The sequence below is a fragment of the Marmota flaviventris genome, chromosome 14 (assembly GCF_047511675.1).
Source record: "Marmota flaviventris isolate mMarFla1 chromosome 14, mMarFla1.hap1, whole genome shotgun sequence".
Taxonomy (NCBI): domain Eukaryota; kingdom Metazoa; phylum Chordata; class Mammalia; order Rodentia; family Sciuridae; genus Marmota; species Marmota flaviventris.
In genome coordinates, this window is record NC_092511.1 from 53,309,325 (window position 1) to 53,326,583 (window position 17,259).

The 17,259-nt window shown below is 40.2% G+C and overlaps 1 protein-coding gene across 1 annotated transcript in view; it reads right to left on the minus strand.

Moving 5' to 3' along the window:
• Positions 1 to 12,392, minus strand: part of Rab1a (RAB1A, member RAS oncogene family) — a 29,371-nt gene extending 16,979 nt beyond the window's left edge. Inside the window, 1 exon segment of the mRNA XM_027934276.2 lies at positions 12,152 to 12,392. Within this exon segment, the coding sequence (XP_027790077.1) occupies positions 12,152 to 12,174 (23 nt within the window). The 5' untranslated portion in view covers positions 12,175 to 12,392.
• Positions 12,393 to 17,259: the final 4,867 nt, after the last annotated feature.

Genomic DNA, 17,259 nt, shown 5'->3' on the forward strand with positions numbered 1-17,259 from the left:
GGCTCAAGCGGTAGTGTGCTCGCCTGGCATGTGTGAGGCCCGGGTTCGATCCTCAGCACCACATATAAACAAATGTTGTGTCCGCCGAAAACTAAAACTTAAATATTAAAATTCTCTCTCTCTTTTTAAAAAAAAGTATGTGGTGAAGGTAATCACCAGTAATGTTCCAGTAATAAGACCAGAAATAATTTTCCAGTAATGAGAATATCATCAGTATGACCAGCAACTATATCATATTGATATCACATGTCTTCTGATGTAATATGAACAGACTTCTGTGGTTCCTGTGTTATTTTCCAAAAAAATCTATAAACCCCATCTAATCATGTGAAAACAAACACAAAATGATGGACATTCTATAAAATCCAGTGCTTATTAGCACTCTTCAAAAGTGTCAAGATCAGCAACTTGAGAGGCTGAGGCAGGAGGATCTTAAGTTGCAGACTAGCCTCAGCAATTTAGCAAGGTCCTAAGCAATTTAGCAAGACCCTGTCTCAAAATAAAGATTTGAAGGGGGCTAGGGATATGGCTCAGTGGTACAGCACCTCTGGGTTTAATCCTCAGTACAAAAAAAAAAAAAAAAAAAAAGGGTCAAGATCATTTTTATATTGTGTGCATGTACAGATATGTAACAACAAATCCCATCATTATGTACAACTATTATCCACCAATAAAAAAATGTGGGGGAAAAGAAGAGTTAAGATCATGAAAATAGGAGAGACTAAGAAATTCAGATTGAAGGTGACTAACATGACAAAACACCTAAATACAACATGGTATTCTGAATTAGATCCTAGCATAGTAAAAGTAGAAAACTGAAGAAATTAGTATAAAGTCTACATTTTAGGGAGCAATGAACCAAGGTTAATTTCTTAATTTGACAAATGAGCCATGTACACAAGATGTTAATATTGTGGAAAGTTGGATGAAGAATAACACACAGGAACTCTCTACATTGTTTCTGCAACTCTTTGATGAATCTAAATTTAGTTCAAAATAAAACATTTAAAGAACCACTAACAATGATGAAGAAATGAACAAAATAGGTACTAACAACAATCCCTTCAAAAAGCAGCTCCTGCTGGGCACAGTGGCACACCCATGTAATCCCAGCAATTCAGGGGGCTGAAGCAAGAGGACTGCAATTTCCAGGCCACCCTGGGCAACTAAGGGACAACCTGTCTCAAAATAAAAAATAAAAAAAGGGTTAAGGATGTAGCTCAGTGGAAGCATACATCTAGATTCAACCCCAGTACTGAGGGGAAAAAAAATAAAGTTAGCTCCTGATTTTATTTATTTATATATATATATATATACACACACACACACACACTTATATGAGATACTTTGTGTTTTCCATTTTGTAATCAAATCATAAATCGTGAATTTGTAAAATCACTTTTAAAAGTGGCTTTTGAGGCACATTAAGGAATTCTTTTCAACTGCTTGAATTTATATTACCATGAGCAATGACATTAAATTTAAGTACCAAATTCAGAGGACAGGGGTTAGGGATGTGGCTCAGTACTAAGGCACCTGCTTATTAGTAATGCTTGAAGACTCTGGTTCCAACCAGACACCACAAAAAAAAATAGAGCTCATTCAATGAGAAAATTAAAACATGCAGGTAGGAATGGCATCACTTAAGGCTGAATGAAAAGGAGGAGACCGAGGGAAATTGGTAGGCTTTTCACAATTGAATGACTGAGTATCAAAGACAATAACAATTGACATTTCTTTTGTATATCTTTTTTAAGCAGCCTATATAGCCTTACCTCTACTCCTGTTATGTCACCATCTTAAAACTTACAGGAGCAAGGAGATCTCAGAAACACTTCTTGTTTTCTTTTGTAGTAATGGAATCAAAACCAGGGTCTTGCACATGCTAAGCCCATAGTCTATCACTGAGCTACACTCAAGCCTCCCAACTTTTGTTTTTTGTTTTTTAATTGAAACTGGATCTCACTATGTTGTCTGTCCTGGCCTTGAATTCCTGAGCTCAAGTGATCCTCCCAAGTAGCCAGGACTACAGGTGTGTACCACCTCGCCAAACAAGAACAGTTTGACATAGCATTTTCTCACAATACAGCCTCTAAAAACAACCTAGTTTGTTAGGGGATGTAGCCCAGTGGCACAGCATTGCCTAGCATGCACAAGACCTTGGGTTCAATTCCCAGAACCACAAAAGAAGAAAAATTCAAAAAAAAAAAAAAATTAAAAATAGGCTGTCCCGAACTTCTAATGATAGAATTCTTTACCTTCATACCAAGGAGGTTGAAAAAACAACAAAATCCATACGTGACACTTGCCCATGCTTCCAAGGGTGCTGTGAGACCTTAAGTTCTTATGAGATTGCCTAAAATAAAAAACATGCCAGCCAGGCCTATAGTAGTTCCATGTGTTAAAAGTGTCCGTGATAAATCCAAGCATATTTTTCTTACTGCAGAACAGATAATCAATGCAAAAGTGTCAAAGGCACAAGCAAAAAGCCAGAAGAACTAAATATAGAAATGAAGCTTCTAGGCTGGGGGTACTGCTCAGTGGTAGAACACTTGCCTAGCATGCACAGGGCCCTGGGCTCAATTCCTAGTGAATGTATGTCTCTGTGTGTGTGTGTGTGTTGTGTATGTATACATACACAACACACACATAAATAAATAAACCCCTGTTCCTATGATCAACCACTAAAATTACTTGTTTTTCTTTGTTAGAGACAATAGCTTAATCTTCCACGTTTTATTTTAGTTGTGTTTAGAATATTTCAAAAATTCAAAGCTGAATTCTGAAAATGAAGGAAGCTTTGGTAAGGCAGAAGGAAGTGCTCAGTGATACAAGAGAACAAAAGATTAGACAGTTTTACAATACATATTCAACAAACATTTGCTGAAAAACACCAATGAGGGAATGAATGGATGTAACCATGATCTACCACCTTACCTCTCAAAGCTTGCATGGGTTTTGAAGCTAGAAACACCTTTATTGGATTCAGTTTCTATCCAATACAAGTTACTCAAAAGTTTGATTAACACCCACCACCACCCAAATTAGGTTTATCAAGATTAGGAATAAGGTCTCTGATCAGCATAGTGACACACACCTGTAATATTAGCTACTTGGGAGGTTGAGGCAGAAGGATATCAAGTTTGAGGCTAGTTTGGGCAACTTAGCAAGACTGTCTCAAAATAAAAAATAAAAAGAACTAGGTATATAGCTCAGTAGTAAAGCACACCTGGGTTCAATCCCCAGTACCATGAAAAAAGAAAAAAAAGGTCTCTAAAACATTTATCACAATGTCTGTCACATGATAGGAGCACAGTAAGTACTCAAGTATTTTTCCTTCCTCCCTCTGAAACACAAGGTAACTTACTAAAAACTTTCAAAGGTACAGACAAAAACTTTAAGGCTATTTTATTCAAAGCTTCTATTCAGATGAATGAAGAATGAAAAACAATCACAGGAGTCTTCCAATTTAAAGGGAAAATTTAAAAATCACTAGCTAATAGTTATATAAGTAGTATGACCATATCAGGCATAACTATCAAAGCCTAGTAACATAAAATACTAACATGGTCTACAGCAAATGTGCCATCTACAAGACAGTTCTCTGCCTCACTTGCTTTTTTTTTTTTAATATTTTATTTACATTTTAGTTTTTGGCAGAGACAACATCTTTGTATATGGTGCTGAGGATCAAACCCAGGCCGCACGCATGCCAGGCAAGTACGCTACCACTTGAGCCACATCCCAGCCCTCACTTGCTTTTTTAATCACAAAGACTTCCATGACTTCTAAGGACCCCAAGTATAAATATCCAAGAGCACTCAAGAGCACACACACACACACACACACACACACACAAAGAAAAAAAAAAAACTGAAAATGGATACAAATAACTTTAACCCTGGAGAAATTATAATTATCAACCAACACAAGACTTGAAGGACAAAGTCAAAGGTCCATTCAAACCTAACATGTATTCTCCTAATGAACCCTTAAGGGTGGGAGGAGGGGGGTAATTAGGTAATCAAATTAAGGATTGAACCCAGGGGTACTTTATTACTGAGCTACAACCCCAGCCCTTCCTTCACATTTTTATTTTGAGACAGGGTCTTACTAAGTTGCTTAGGGCCTTGCTAAACTGTTGAAGCTGGATATGATTTTTGTTATCACTGGTGCCTGAGCCTCCCAAATTGCTAGGATTACAGCAGCGCTGGGCATCCCTTAACATTTCTAAAGAGACCTCTCTATTGTAGTGTTGTTATATGAGGAAACATTCAAAAAAGTTAATCATACAATTCTTAAATTAAGAGCCACAAACTTGGGCTGGGAATATGGGATATAGCTCAGTTTGTAAAGTGCTTGCCTTGTATGCACCAGGCCCTGGGTTCTAGCCCCAGCAACACACACACACACACACACACACACACACACACACCAAAAAAAAAAAAAAAAAGTCCACAAACTGGACCAGCCACTGTGGTACATGCCTGTAATCCCAGGAGCAGGGTAGCTGAGACAGGAAATCTCAAAATCAAAGCCAGACTCAGCAACTTAGCAAGGCCCTAAACAACTCAGTGAGACCCTATTTCAAAATAAAATACAAAATAGGGCTGGGGATGTGGCTCAGTAGCCGAGTGCCCCTGGATTCAATCCCTGGTACCCTGCCCCCTCATCCCAAAAAGAGAGTCCACAAACTGGGCATGTTGGTGCATCCCTGTAATCCCAGTGGCTTGGGAGGCTAAGGCAGGAGAATTGCGAGTTCAAAGCCAGCCTCAGCAACTTTGCAAGGCCCTAAGCAACTCAGTGAGACCCTGTCTCTAAATAAAATACACAACAGGGCTGGAGATGTGTCTCAGTGGTTGAGCGCCTCTGGGTTCAAACCCCAGTACCAAAAAAAGAAGGAAAAAAACAACCCTAGTCAAGTGGCTGGCACAAAGATTAGTGGATACTTCTTAAACAATACTTGTCATTAAAAAGTGATGGTGGCCGGGCATGGTGGCACACACATGTGGCGCACACATGGGAGACTGAGGCAGGAGAATCACAAGTTCGAGGCCAGCCTTTAGGCCAACTTTGAGAGACCCTATCTCAAAATAAAAAATAAAAAGGGCTGGGGATGTGGCTCAGTGATTAAGCATCCCTGGGTTCAATCTCTGAATCTCTTTACCAAAAAAAATTTAAAAGGTGATGTTTCACCTCTGAGCAAATGCAACATAATTACTTGTCAGAATTAAGAATCTGCAAACACAACAAAATAAACTTAATTGGACTTTATCATAATCTTGAGATTTAAATAAGGCAGGATGTTCTGGCCAACTGAGCCAACCAGTCACAAAAGTAACAAGGAAAACTTCATTTCCTAGTTTTCCTTCCAAACCCTATTTCTTATGCTTTAGTTGGCCAACAAACCAAGAAACACTTTGTTCTCTGGCTCCTCAGGGGCTCAGAACCCCACCACCACCATCTACATATATCATTCCACCATTATCCTTTTATAATTTGAAACATTCCCAGGGTGGTGCCAAAGAAAAACCAAGACCTAGGTTTTCTTCCCTAAATTCTATTCCTGACATCAAAGCAGCAATCTCAGCCCCACCTTCTACAGGAAAACAGAGTAATAGTCTGACCAGTCTCTCCCTCTAATGAGGGGAAAAAAAAAAAAAAATCTGGGCATTTTGCCCAAATCTCTTACTAAAACTCCTAAGTGAAATTAGACAAAGAATGATAAAAAGTTGATAAGTTACATGTCTAAAATATCTTATGCATTAGCAACCCTAGTCTCAATTTTAGTTTAAGACATTCTAAGTTGATTATTAGCAAATCTTTAAAAATCTCAACACCTTAAAAAGTCTTTTATTTTACTCTAAACATCTTCAAATTATCAGAAGAGAAGGAAAAGTAGACTGCATTTGCAAAAAGAAATTATTCTTTACTACTGGAAATAAAACTTAGCAGCTCAGGAGGCTAAGGCAGGAAGAAAGAGTTCAAAGCCAGCCTCAACAATTTAGTGAGGTCCTAAGCAACTCAGCAAGACCTTGTCTCTAAATAAAATATAAATATAAAAGCGCGGGAGATGTGGCTCAGTGGAGTTAAGCGCCCCTGGGTTCAAACCCCAGTATCCAATCAATCAATCAATCAATCAATCGAATTTAGCTGGCACAAGCTGTAGTCCCAGCTACTCAGGTGGCTGAGATAAAAGGATCCTAAGTTTGATGGAAACCCTATCTTTAAAAATAAAATAAAATAAAAAGCACTGGGGATGCAGCTTAGTGGTAAATCCACTAAGGTTCAATCCTTAGTACCACCAAACTAGAAAACTACCATAGTAACACTTGATTTCAAAGCTCTTTCATCTTTAAAGCAACCCTTTTTCTGCTAACTGGGTGTGGGATTGTGGTTCAGCGGTAGAATGCTCCAGGCCCTGGCCTGGTTCAATTCCCACCACCACCAAAACAAAACAAAAACAAAAAAAATTAATATACAAATTTTATGGCACAAAACTGTCAACTTTCCTATTTTAAGTTAATTATGATAAAAAAGAAAAAAAAATTTGGAACCCGAGATTTAACCCAGGGACACTTAACCACTGGGCAACATTCCCAGCCCTCTTTATTTTGAGGCTCGGTTTTGCTAAATTGCCAAGGCTGGCTTTGAATTTGCAATCCTCCTGCTTTAGCCTCCTGAGTAGCTGGGATTACAGGTGTGCATCACCACATCCAGCAAAAAGTAAATTTTTAAATGTAAGATTTCAGTTCTTATCTATAAATGATCCCATAAGATCATCCCATTCACAAACACAAAAAAAAATGTGAGTACATTTTGTGGAGATCTTATAAACTTAAATTACCCAAAGAATTGCAGATTTGATTCTTTGCTGACACTTAAAAATCATATTCTGGACCATAAAAATACAGCTATTGGGCTGTGATTGTGGCTCAGTGGTAAAGCGTTTGCCTAGCACATGTGAGGCACTGGATTTGATCCTCAGCACCACATTAAAAAAAAACAAATGAAATAAACTTATAAAAATGACTTTATTAAAAAAGAATATAGTTATTTTTCTTCTTTAAACTTTTTGGAGGGGAGAGGTGTATAGCTCAGTGGTACAGTGCTTTATCTACCATGTTCAAGTTGTGGGTTTGATCCCCCAGCATCACAAAAATAAACAAATAAATAAATGAAAAATCACTAACAAAAAAAAACTGTATAAAAGCCAGGAATATTACTAATGAAATCATACTGTCAGATAACAAAACTGACCTCCTTTTTACTTTCAAATACTTAAAGGAAATAATGTGAGGGCTGGGAATGTAGCTCAATGGTAGAGTACTCGCCTACCAAGCCCAAGGATCTGGTTCAATCCCCCTGTATTGCAAAAAATAAAAGCAAGACTTATTTGAAATAGGTTTGGTTAAAAAAAAAAAAAGGTCAAATGTTCCTTGAATCCACCATTGCAGAAAAGCAAATGAAAAACTGACAAAATTGAGACAGAGACATATTTTTAAAGAGGAAAAGAAAAGCTAAAGACAAAGTAATCCCTTTAAAATCTATATTTAAAAACTACCATTTAAAAAATAAATAAATCAGGGGCTGGGGATGTGGCTCAAGCGGTAGCGCGCTCGCCTGGCATGCGTGCGGCCCGGGGTTTGATCCTCAGCACCACATACAAACGGGGATGTTGTGCCTGCCGAAAACTAAAAAAAATAAATATTAAAAAAAAAAATTTCTCTCACTATCTCTCTCTCTCTCTGTCTCTCACTCTCTCTTTAAAAAATAAATAAATAAATAAATAAATAAATCAGGCCCAAGAGCGCACATCTGTAATCCCAGCAGCTCAAGAGGCTGCCAGGAGGATCTTGAGTTCAAAGTCAGCCTCAGCAATTAGTGAGGCTCTAAACAACTTAGCAAGATCCTATCACAAACAAATAAAATTTAAAAAAAAAAAAAAAAGGCGTAAGGATGGGATTCAGTGGTTAAGTACACCTGGGTTCAATCCCAGAACCAAAATTAAAAATAAACTACAATAGAAGTAGACTACTACTTTTCTACTATAGTTCACTGATACATCCAAGATGGGTCCACGCGTTTTATTTTCAATACATTTATTAAGACGTATCTAATATATTAAGACAAAATTATTTTCTTGACACTAAAAAAATTCACTAGAAGCAATATGAAAAATGTTTCTGGTATGAAAATAATTTGAAGTACTTCTTAACTAGTGTACTGAAATAATCACTGACTGCTTCATCACCTGGTTCGAAAAATCAAAATTTTTTTTCCCTCAAGAAAAAGGAAAGTTTTGACCCTTTCTGCCTACTTTTCCACTGTTAGGATCACACTTCCAGTTGCTTTTCTTATTTGCAGTTGAAATTGCTAACAAGCCAGTCATCACCTTTAATTTCTACCTTAAAGACAACCCTGGATTGTAATTTATCCCCAAATCAATCTAATAAAACAGAAAGCAGTCAAAGGGACAGATTAAATACAACCATTATTTTGGGGCTAAGTAATGGTGACGGAACTCAGGGATGTTTCACCACCGAGCAACATCCCAGTCCTTTTTTATTTTGAGACAAAGTCTCCCTAAACTGGTCAGACTGATCTTGAATTTGCAATCTTCCTGCCTCAGCCTCCTGAGCAGCTAGGATCATAGACATGTACCAGCATAAAATTCTATCATCAGCGCTCAACATTTTTTTCCTCCTCACCCCTAAACCAAAAGCTTACAACTTAAGGATAATAAAAGTAAGAGCATTCAGTAATAAAACTAGCAAGAAGTAATCTCATGTCAACCAATATAAATCTACAATCCTACTCCTCCTTAAAGAAAATTTTTTCTTTTGTCAACATCCTATTTTCTCACAAAATTCGTAGCAGCACCCATACGGTACACCTTTAAGTTTCTAAAAAGAATGAGACAAACTATTAGCTGATAAACTAAAGCAAGTAAAGGAACACTTGGGATACAATTGTAAGCATTAGCTACTACTCCATTCATTAGTTACTAAATCAAAATTCTGAAATCAGGAAAAGCCCCTGCTCCAACCAAGAGTTTAATTTAAGAAAAGATTTTAAAGTTCAGATAAGATAGTAAAGAAAACAGACTTCTATCTAATAACAGCCAGGCACAGTGGTGCATGCCTATAATTCCAGCTACTCAGGAGGCTAAAGGATGAGGATCATCAGTTGGTGTCCAGCCTCAGCAATTTAATGAGAGACTCTCTCAAAAAAATAAAGATATGGGGATGTGGTTTAGTGGTTAAGGACCCCTGAGTTCAATCCCCAGTACAAAAATAAATAAAACTCTTAAAATTAACTTTTCTCTTGTTTTCCAAATTGGTAAACAAATTTCAAAGACAAAAAACAGGTGAAGACAGATTGTTAAAAGGCTTGTTCTCCTAGTGATGTTACCTTATAAAATATCCATCACCTCATATCACCTTAAGCAATTTTCATTAACACTTTTGCAAAGGTTTTCCCAAACTCCTGGATTATTTTATTAGGCAATCTAGAATACCAACAGAGTAAGCCAAATATTAGAATACTTAATTCTAGGAAAAAAAATATAACCACCATTCCTGGAGCCAGGCTCAGTAGTACATGGCCATACTCTCAACAACTCAGAAGGCTGAGGAAGGAGGTTTCAGGCTAAGCCTGTGCAACCTAGCAAGATACTGTCTCAAAAAAAATAAAATAAAATAAAAAGGGCTAGGGATTTAGCTCAGTGGTAAGGTGCTCCTGAGTTTAAGCCCCTGCACCCTCAAAAAAAAAAAAAAACCAAAAAATTAAAAATTTCTGGGTTTGATTCTATTGAGATTATTAAACTAGAGACCTCAAAAAAAAGAATAATTTGGCACAGTCATATATTTAAGAATTATTGTCCTTGCCATTTATTAGTTGTTTCTATTCTTCCCCCCTCTTGGAAAATTCTCCTTAATCTCCTACAAATGTAATTGCTAATAATTCTCTTACAGGTGTCTTTTCTATAGTTTTCCAAAACTCAACAGCCAACCACAACCCACTATCCTCTTCTGAAATTTTATTGCTCTGATATATGCCAAGCATCTGGAACTTCATGGGTTTATAGGTATTTAACAAGAATAAAATCTATTTTCCATACTGCATTACAAGCTCCTTGAAGTTAAGAATCATATTCTTAAATCCTAGCACTAATAGAATGATTTATACCACCTAAAGAGTATTTGTGGGGTGCGGTGGCATGAGGGGCTCAGGAGGATCATGAGCTCAAAGCCAGCCTCAGCAATCTTGAGGTGCTAAGCAACTCAGTGAGACCCTGTCTCTAAATAAAATACAAAAATAGGGCTGGGAACTTGGCTCAGTGGTCCCTGAGTTCAATACGGAAAACAAAATGTGTTTACATACTTTCAAATCTCACCACTACCTTAATAGGAATGAGTCCTATGCTATTTTACAAAAAGAGAAACATTCAGAAACTGAGTAACTTATCAAATTTTTATTCAACTAATTAACCTTCAAGATTTATTTAGAGTACTAAATATATTTCACAAGTACAATATATTTCACAAGTACAAGAAACAACAGAGGTTTACAAACCTCCATAAAATGGTCAATCCATACTCCTGACTACCAGGAAAACTACTAATTAGGAACCCCAAGTTCTTCTCTGCTCTACCATGCCAAACCCACTGTCCTTGGAGCCCTTGATAAAGAAAGAAAAAAACTGCCAACATAGCAAATATGTCACTGTAAAAACACTATCCTCAACTTCTTAAAGTATACAGAATTCCAATAAAATACTATGACTTCTGTTGAGTGCAAAAGGGGACATTTCAGCATCAAACCACTGTATTACAAAACTTGAAATCAGAATGTATTTTGCAAGAACCATGTGACAGACACATGACAGTCAGCTAAACTAATGGGTGGACCTTTTAGGGGGAAATCTTTAGCAGTAATTGACTAAAGGACAATTCAACTTTCAAGACAAATACTGATTTGTGCTTTTAAAAAACTTCCCCTAACCCCTAAAGGCTTCTGACGCTAAAAAGAAATACCAACTAAATCTCCTCTAGTTATTCATTAATTTATACCTATGTAAACTGGAAGATTTATTTTAAGAGTCATTGAGGAGCCCCTAACAAAGTCTTTCCAAAGGAAAGTGAATACCAGTTCCCATGAAATGTGCCAGGTATGTCACATCTGTTGTGGTGACTTCTTGAGTAAGCAAGAAAAAAGAATACATTAACTTTTCATGACACGTCATGGAACCTCTTTCCCTATCTGCAAGCATTCAAATAGGTAATCTAAAACCTACAGATCTATATAGGTCCCACTTTGAACTTGACAGCAACCTCTTCCTTTTAATTTGGTAGTATCAGAAAGACATTCCTTGGCTTCAGTTGTTTTGTTGTTGTTGCTGACCTACAGAAAATAAAATGACTTAAGTGTCCTCTACAATAGGAAAAAAAAAAAAAATTCACAAATGCCCAGGTGTTTAGGAGGGCAATGGACCGGCGAGTTCTTCGCGAACTCTTCCAAGAAACAACTCAAAAAGAGAACTAAACATTTCAAATCGCTCCTCACCATCTACTCATTCCCCTCAATCCCACGCAGTCCCGAGAAACATCCATATTACCTGAAACCTGGCGGGGAGGGTGGAAGGAGAGCCAACAAGCTCAGGATTTACAAGTAAAGCTGGTTTCCACCCTGACGATCCTGACAGCTCCTCAGAGTGCGTGCGGAGGGTCTGCCAGTGCCCTCTAGGAAAGCGCCCCCACCCTGCCCGCGCCCCTTAAAAACAAGTCCTCCTTCCAAAGTCACTGCCCTCCGGGAGAGGCTACCCCTACAGACAGCCCTCCACCCGACGCCCAAACGCCTCGACCCCGCAGTACACCGTTCCTCCGCAGCGGCCGCGCACCCAGGCCCTCCAACCTGACCCCGGCCAGGCCCGGGAGGCTCACCCCTCCGGCCCGGCCCGACCCCTCCCCCCGGCCGCCCCTCCGCCGTCAGACAATGGGGCCCGACTCCCGGACGCCAGCCTCTCCCGCCCCAACACCCTCTCCTCACCCCGGCCAGTGCCCCACTCCGGCCCCAGTCCTCTTCGCCCGCTTAAAAGCTTCCCCAAGCTGGCCCAAGACCCAGCCGAACGGTGCTCTCCAGCACTCACTATTCGGGATTCATGCTGGACATGTCACTGCAGCTGCCGCCGCCGCCACCGCCGCCCTTGCTGCTGCAGCCGCCGCCCTGACTCTCCGCGCCACGGGTAATTGAAGGAAAGGAATGAGATAGGTTGTTCCGGGAGAGCAAACGTCTTCCCCCACTCCGTCCCCTTAGAACACAATCAGCAGCCGCCGCCACTCAGCTATCGCTTCCACCCAAAATGGCCGCCGGCGAACCAGGAAATAGGGAAGCCTTAGACCAAAGGGCCTTTACATAGCCCAGAGGGCGGCCGCACCGAGTGGCACGCCGGGAAATAGAGTCGAGAGCGTGCCCATGCTTGCTGAGGACCGACGGTGCGACTCCGCAATCAGCACTCAGCTTCCCGCCAAGCCCTGCGGTTCTGGCGCATGCGCACTTTGAGGGCTTGTAGCCCACCCCATTCCCCACTCCCTCACCCACTAATCTCCTCCCCTCCCTACTCCCCTCCCCGCTGACTCGCTGGCTAGGACTTCGCTCGGACTCCCCCTAGCGGATTGGCTAAGGCCGAGCGGCCCTGGTGATGTCATCAGTGAGACGTGGCAGCCGGGCGAGTCAGTGCCGGACCCGGGAGGAGGGTAGGGAGGGGCGGAGGGCGGTGCCCGCCGCGATAGAGGATGGGGGTGGGGGGGAGATGGGCTACCTGAGAGGAAAGGAGGGAGGGGTCAGAGCCAGAGGGACGACCCGAGTGTGGGGGCGGGGAGGGAAGGGGGCTCCGAGACGAGCTTGACTGGTGCGGCTTCTGCTGGCTTGACCAGCTTGAGGCCTGCCCCTCCCGGCTAATCTGAGAATGTCGGATCAAAGGACGGAAGGAAAGTCAAGGGGCCTCTGCCAAAGACTCTGGCTCTCTGGACTGCTTGAAGCCTTTCTTTCACTCGACCCCTGCTAGGTTGGATCATCTCCAGTGAAGGCCTCACACACTTTTTTTTTTTTTCTCTTACCTTTCGTATTGCAGCTCCTGGATATTGCAGTAGCCACCAAGTGGACTCTGCCTCTATCTCTTCTCCACCCCACCCCATTTGCACACGTAGCCAGATTTATCTTCCCTGAAACCACCACTATCACAACCCCACAACCTTCCCTGGTTCCATACTCTGGATGGGACACAGTCCTGAGTCATCCTAAATTTCCACTCTTCCTGCTCTGGCACTAGCCTTCAAGTTGAATTGTACAGCTTTTTTGTTAGTTATTACTTATTTTCTAGTTCTGAAATTTGAAAAGTAATAAGTGATAAAAACATGCAATTCATCACGTTATAGACCTACAAACTCCAGAAGTAACATTAACACCTTATTTGTAAGCAGTATGGTCTTAACTAATCAGTTCAGGAATTTAAATCTCCACTAAACTTTAACATATTGTCTTGGGTTATTAAATTACAAAGGGCATAGTATAATACTTTGTCCAAAGTTTATCTTACAAGTTGCTCTAAGAACCAAGAAAATTATCTCCTGAGACTGATCACAAAATCACTTAAAATTTCTGAGACACCAAACCAGGTGTGGTGGCTCTAGACTGTAATCCCACCCATAAGGTAGGCTGAAGCAGCAGTACCAAATTGTAGGACAATTTGGGCAGTTTAATGAAACCCAATCTCAAAGTAAAAAATAAAGCCTGATGCAGTGACATAGGCATATAATTCCAGCAACTGGGGAGGCTGAAGTAGAAAAATTTAGAAGGCTGAGGCAGGAGGATTGCAAGTTTGAGGGCTAGCCTCAGCAATTTAGCAAGACCCTGTCTCAAAAAGAACTGGTGTTGTAGTTCAGCAATAGAGAGCCCCTGGGTTTAATCCCTAGTACCAAAATAAATTGTTTTCTATGACACCAAAATATGGGGAAAATATGGCTTTTCATTTCTACTAATATACCAGCTATACCCTTACCTTCAAGTCCTCCATATGCCTTAGTTGAAAACCACATCAAACAGTACACAACAGTTCTTTTACATCATGATGACCTTTTTCCCCTCCTACTGGGAACTGAAGGGAGGGCTCTCTACCACTGAGGTACATCCCCAGTCCTTTTTATTTTTTATTTTGAGGCAAAATGGTGGTAAATTGCTGAGGCTGTCCTCGAATTTGTGGCACTCCTGCCCCAGCCTCCTAAATAGCTTCAATTACAAATGTGCATCTCTCCCTAGCAAAGTATCTTAAACTCATATTTTTAACAAGTTTTGCTTATTCAGACTTTAATATATTTCATGTTTAGGTGTTTAGGAACAACTACATTTTTATAGTTCAGATTCATACCAAGAATAATTTATTAAACTAACATGAGCTCTGCTGGCCACCCCACTGTTGAACCAGAACCTTTCTGGGGGCTGGGATTGTATGCTTGGTGGTAGAACACTTGCTTAGCAAAATCAAGGCCCTGAATTCAATCACCACAAAATGACAACAACAGCAACAAAACTCTTCTAGGACCTTTTCCTGGGGCCATTCAGACATTTGAACATTTGTTGGCTTTCTTTTTCTTTTTTTCCTTCTTTTCCTCTCTTTCTTTCATCATGTATTTATGACTTGACACATGATAAATGTATTTGGAACTTCAGTTTGAATATCTTTTTTTTTTAAAGATCCTTTTTTTTAATATTTATTTTTTTAATTTTCGGCAGACACAACATCTTTATTTGTATGTGGTGCTGAGGATCGAACCCAGGCCGCACGCATGGCAGGCGAGCGCGCTACCGCTTGAGCCACATCCCCAGCCCAAGTTTGAATATCTTTGAGCAATACAAAGATAGATGATTACAGCTGTCTTCAAGATTACCATCCAGAGAGAAAGAACACAGGCAAAATCTATAAGAGCATAATACAAAAATAGGTTAAAATAATATAAACTGTATAGGGACAGAAATCAGATCAGTGATTTCCAGGAACTAGGAAAAGGAAGAGAGAATTGCTTCAAAAAGTTGCACAGGAACTCTTTGATTTAATGGAAATATTACACACCTTCATTGTGGTGATAATTACTCAATTGTATGTGCTTGTCAAAACTTACAGTCCTGCAAAGCACAGTGGAACACAGCCTGTTCTCTCAGCAACTTGAAAGCTAAGGTAGGAAGGTCACAAGACCAACCTGGGAAACTTAGTGAAACCTTGTCTCAAAAAATTTAAAAGACAGGGGATGTAGTTCAGTGGTAGAGCGCCCCTGGGTTCAATCCCCAGTACCTCAAAACCAAAAACTCAAGTACAGGAGTAATTTTAATTGTATATAAATTATACCTATTATGAACCATGTATTTTTAAAACAATAAGCAGTGAAAATAAAAGGAAGGAAACAATTCAAAGTCAAACAACTGGGGACATTTCTATGAAAGAGGTGGTATTGAAATTAGGCAATTTAATTAAAATTGACAACCATTAAAATTTTGATCACTGACAGAAATGGGAGGGAGGGATCCATTTATTCCAGAATAAGAGACTGTGAGCAAAGCCATGGAAGTATGAAAACGCACATGAGTTTAAGGAATAGTGATCAACATATGATCATAGGGTCCTTAAGAGATAAGGTGTTTGGGTTAAGGTGAGACCTTGCTGGGTCCCCAGATGCCTGTTAAAATATTTAGGTTAGCGAAGTAGTGCACTCCTGTAATCCCAGCGATTTGGAAGGCAAGAGGATTGCAAGTGTGAAGCCTTAAGCAATTTAGCAAAACCCTGCCTTAAAAGAAAAAAAATAAAAAGGGCTGGGGATGTAACTCAGCAGTAAAGCTTCAATCCCCAGGACCAAAAAAAAAAAAAATTAGACTCTGCCTATAACAGTGGTCCACTTTATGCTTTGAATATAGCCCTTGCTGCTCTGCCACTGCAACTTATTTTTTAAATGGACATGTTTCTTTTTCTAATCTCTCCCCATCCCTAATCTCAGGGAAACAGGATTACCTTTCTTCCCCATCCTAGGCTGAGTTATCTGTCCCTATACCCACCAAAAACACCATAGGAAGGAAGTAATCCAGATTTTGGGGATGGTACCAGAAGATCTTAGAAATGACTATCTCCCAAATTAACAAGTGAATTACAACTTTAGAAGGAAAAGATGTGGAATGTAGCCTTTGAGTCACTTCTTTAAAATTCCCCTGTTCCTGATGATGGTCAGAATCACAGCCTTTGGGACAGGAGTCTCCTGTGTTTCTCCTTTGCTAGCAAAGCAAAAAACCTTCTTTTTCCTTTTTGTCAAAACCTTGTCCTCGTTATTGAATTGGCATCAGGAACAAGGGACAGAGCTTTCAGCAACATGGCTAGGAATGTGGCTCAGTGGTAGTGCTTGCCTAGCAGGTGAAAGGCCCTGGGTTTGAGTGAAATGTCAAGAAAAGTGAACTGAGCAGCTCAGTGTTTTAGGAATACTTTGGAGCTATTTGCAGCCTGGAGGTAGGAAGATTAGTAAAAGGTAATTATATTCCTTTGGGCAAAAGCTGATGTATCCTGGCCTAGGCCAGTTGCATCAAAATGCAAAAGAAGGGAGATTCCAGAAAGGAACAGATAGAATCTGAAGCCATGGAGGGAAGAGAGGTACTAATGTCAACTCAGAAATATCCAGTTTACCTACCAGCAGGAACTAGTCAGAGAATTGGGTGAGGATGTATGCAGTGGAGCCGAGATTGAAGAAGACAGGCCAGTGGTGTGATTGGAAGTGAGACATAGAGCTGCCCTGGTGAGGCACGACTACCAGAAACTGTTCTGAATTGGCTTGTACGCACGCACGCACGTGCGTGTGAGCACACACACACACACACACACACTCTCAAATCTGTCAAAGGTAAACGGTTGGTTATGTAACCATGGTCTACTTTATGCTTCGAATATGTCCCTACTGCTCTAAAACTGTTTTTTTCCTCTTTCTTGACCTTCTCCCCTCTGACCTTCTCCTTCCTGATCTTCTCCTTTCTGACCTTCTCCTCCATGACCCTCTCCTCCCCGATCTTCTTGGTTTTCTCCTTCTTTGTCTCCTCTTCCTATTCTTGAAAAACAGGATTCTTCTGAATCCCCTCTTTAAAAGTCCCCTGTTCCCCTTCCTGGGCAGAAACACAGCCTCAGGGACAGGAGTCTCCTGTGATTCTCCTTTGCTAGAAAAGTAACAAAAA